Here is a 3603-nt window from a genome sequence, read left to right as displayed (position 1 = left end):
TCGAACCCGCGGGCTCAGGCAATTCACTCACCTCGGCCTCCCAAGGCGCGGGATTACAGGATGAGCCACCAAGCCCGGCTGGTTCTCTATATTGATATAAAATATTTTGGGGGCAAGTTTATCAGTTGACTACTTTTTGATAAGAATCAGTCACTGATAGTCACCAAGTTATTGAGAGACCAATGTCAATCAGAGGTAACTCTTCTTGTCAATCTGGGGTTAGAATGTCAAATTTTCCTAAGTAATTATCACCATCACCCAGAACAGAACTGTGAACTGAGCCCACATGCTTCACAACAAAGTCCAGTACAACAAAAGAAAATTTCCTGGAGTCCATTATACAGGATTTGACTTAAAAGAAAACCACTGTTGGCTGGGCACAGTGGCTCAAGCCTGTAAACATAGCACTTTGGGAAGCCGAGGCAAGAGGATTGCCCAAACTTAGTAAGACCTCATCTCTACAATAAATCAAAAAATTAGCTAGGTGTGGTGGTGCATGCCTGTAGTTCCAGCTACTTGGAAGGCTGAAGAGCAAGGATCATCTGAGTCCAGCAGTTTGAGGCTGCGGTGGCTGTGTGTGTGCCTCTGCACTCCAGCCTGGACAGCAGAATTAGACACCAACTCAAAAAAAAAAAAAAAAAGATAGCCAGGCATGGTAGCGTGCCTGTAGTTCTGACTACATGGAAGGCTGAAGCAGAAGGATCCCTGGAGTCCAGCAGGTCAAGGCTATGGTGGTCAGGAGCATGCCACTGCACTCCAGTCTGGGTGACAGAGTGAGACTACAGATAAAAAAAAAAAAGAAAACCCTTGTTTTCATTACAAAGACTGATACATGGAAAAGGGGCACCTGGTAATGTGATATTATTAAAAAGCAGATGCTTGAGCCGGGCTCACTGGCTCATGCCTATAATCCCAGTATTTTGGGAGGCAGAGGTGAGAGGATTACCTGAGCCCAGGGGTTCGAGGCCAACCTGAGCAACATGGTGAGACCTCGTCTCTACAATAAATAAAAAAATCAGCGTATGCCTGTGGCGTATGCCTGTGGTTCCAGCTACTTGGAAGGCTGAGGCGGAAGGATCACCTGAGCCCAGCAGGTTGAGACTGCGGTGGTCATGAGTGTGCCACTGCACTCCAGCCTGGATGACAGAGTGAGATTCAACTCATAAAAAAAACAAAAACAGCCGGGCTCAGTGGCTCAGCCTGTAATCTCACGCCTTGGGAGGCTAAGGTGAGTGGATTGCCTGAGCCTGTGGGTTCGAGACCCGCCTGGGCAACTTGGCGAGACCTCATCTCTACAATAAATAAAAAATGAGCCGGCCATGGTAGCGTGCGCCTGTAGTTCCAGCTACTTGGAAGGCTGAGGCAGAAGGATCATTGGAGCCCAGCAGGTCGAGGCTGTGGTGGCCGGGAGCGACCACTGCACTCCAGTCTGGATGACAGAGTGAGACTCCAACTCAAAAACAATAACAACAAAAACAAAAATAAATACTCAAAGATATGAAATACCAATCTGGTATTTTTATCCAAAGACAACACTAGGAAAAAAGTATAGGTTATTCTTCAAAAATATTCATCTCTTCCCCCTTATCCTTCTTGGGAGGAGCATACTTTTCTACTCCTTGTCTTGGGCTTGGCCATATGATATTCTTAGCCATTGGGATATCAGCAGGCCAGGTACCAATAGGGGCATGAAATATGCTTGTACGCCGGGCTCGGTGGCTCAGCCTGTAATCCCGCGCCTTTGGGAGGCTGAGGTGAGTGAATTGCTTGAGCCTGTGGGTTTGAGACCCGCCTGGGCAACTTGGCGAGACTTCATCTCTACAATAAATCAAAAAAATCAGCGGGGTGTGGTAGCGCGTGCCTGTAATTCTGGCTAATCGGAAGGCTGAGGCGAAAGGATCGCCGGAGCTCAGCAGGTGGAGGCTGCGGTGGCCGGGAGCGGCCACTGCCCTCCAGTCTGGGTGACAGACTGAGACTTCAACTCGAAAAAAAAAAAAAAAGAAAGAAATATGCTTATACAATTTGGTGTGTCCTTTTGTGCTTCTGCCATCACCATGAGAGGAATATGTTCATACTAGTCTCAGAAAGAGGATGAGAGACACATAGAGCTGAGATTCTCAGGCTATGATTAGCCTAGATGGATCAAATCCCTGTCAATCCACAGACACACAAGCTAAACAAATTCTACCAATGGATGCTGAGATTTGAGGTTGCTGTTTTATAGTGTTATCATGGTAACAGATTCCAGATACAAAAAGGAAAGAAAACCCTTAAATAGGAACAGAAACACTTACCAATAATACCTTTGTAGTTGGTTGGTACAATGTCTTCATTCCTAAACTTTGCCCCTTGCAGCTTCAGTCTGGTGTTTACCACCCACAGCGGAGTTGTTAGCAACACATTCACCACTCCTTTCAAATAAAGAGGGAGAGACAAAGGGAAAGCAAAATGTAATTTTGTTCTGTCTTAAAGCTACATACCAACATTTCACTTATATCTTCGCTACTGACTTTTTAGAACACCTAAGGTAAGTTGTTTCTTTGTACCAGGGTACAACACAAGCTATTACTGTTAGAAGAAGTTTGGAAGCTCTGTTGATAGCAAAAAGGCTGGCAGCAGCACTTCTCCACATGAAAAGAGTAATGGGTTTCCTTATTTGTACAACAGGAGGCAATCTATTTGTCAATTTATATAGCATTCAAAGTAGCAATTTTGATAGTTTCACATATAATTTTAACATAACAACTTTAAAGTGGGAAAGTGGAGTACAGATAACAGGCTACGTCCATGACAATATCAGAAAAAAAACACACAATTTGCATCTCTCACATAAGTAGCTCCCATGGTTTTAAGTGATTATAAATTTGGTACAATGAGTGATGAGGGTGGGGAGGGAGTGGTGACATTTCAAGGTGCCTTAACCAAGACTAGAAGTTCATTGAAGAGTTCCTGATCATTTAGAGAATTAGGATAGGCAGGCAGCAAGCAGCAGTTATGGAGTGTCACAAAACACCTGAAACAGTTTCACAAGTATCATGATCCTTACAAGCTTAAGGATGGGGATCTTGGCCCAAAGATTGCCAGAGTTGCCTCAGAGTGGAACAACACAATGAGCCAGGTGCTTCTCTTTTTGGAAACACACGATCCCAATTTAACACAATCCTGAGATATTAAGTATTCCTCATCAGTCCTGAAATGATTTAAAAAATGCCAGATAGAATTGTAATAAAGTGCCAGATACATGGTGTTTACTTATATAAATTGTTAAACAATTGAACAAATGAACCGATGAACAAACTCAGCAAATAAGTATACATCAAGCTGTCTGGCCCTAGTCATGATATAAATAACCAAGAGATACAATTTTTTTTTTTTTGAGTTGGAGTCTCACTCTTGCCCAGACTGGAGTGCAGTGGCCGCTCCCAGCCACTGCAGCCTCGACCTGCTGTGCTCCAGCGATCCTTCCGCCTCAGCCTTCCAAGTAGTTGGAACTACAAGCGTGCGCTACCACACCCGGTTAACATTTTGATTTATTATAGAGATGAGGTCTCACCAAGTTGCCCAGGTAGGTCTCGAACCCGCGGGTTCAGGCAATCCACTCAC

General features: G+C 44.5%; 1 protein-coding gene across 1 annotated transcript in view; it reads right to left on the bottom strand.

Annotated features, from left to right (window-relative positions):
* The window catches only part of LOC103249247 (peroxisomal membrane protein PMP34), a 23314-nt gene that overhangs the window by 564 nt on the left and 19147 nt on the right, over positions 1-3603 (bottom strand). The window contains exon 4 of the mRNA XM_008047895.2: positions 2295-2411. Coding sequence (XP_008046086.1) covers positions 2295-2411 — 117 coding nt within the window. The remainder of the gene's footprint in view (positions 1-2294; positions 2412-3603) is intronic.

This window comes from Carlito syrichta, unplaced genomic scaffold, assembly GCF_000164805.1.
Source record: "Carlito syrichta isolate Samal-C Ts95f unplaced genomic scaffold, Tarsius_syrichta-2.0.1 Scaffold118051, whole genome shotgun sequence".
Classification (NCBI taxonomy): Eukaryota; Metazoa; Chordata; class Mammalia; order Primates; family Tarsiidae; genus Carlito; species Carlito syrichta.
Note: the sequence above shows the minus strand (reverse complement) of the source record. Positions and strands in the feature narration are given on the sequence as shown.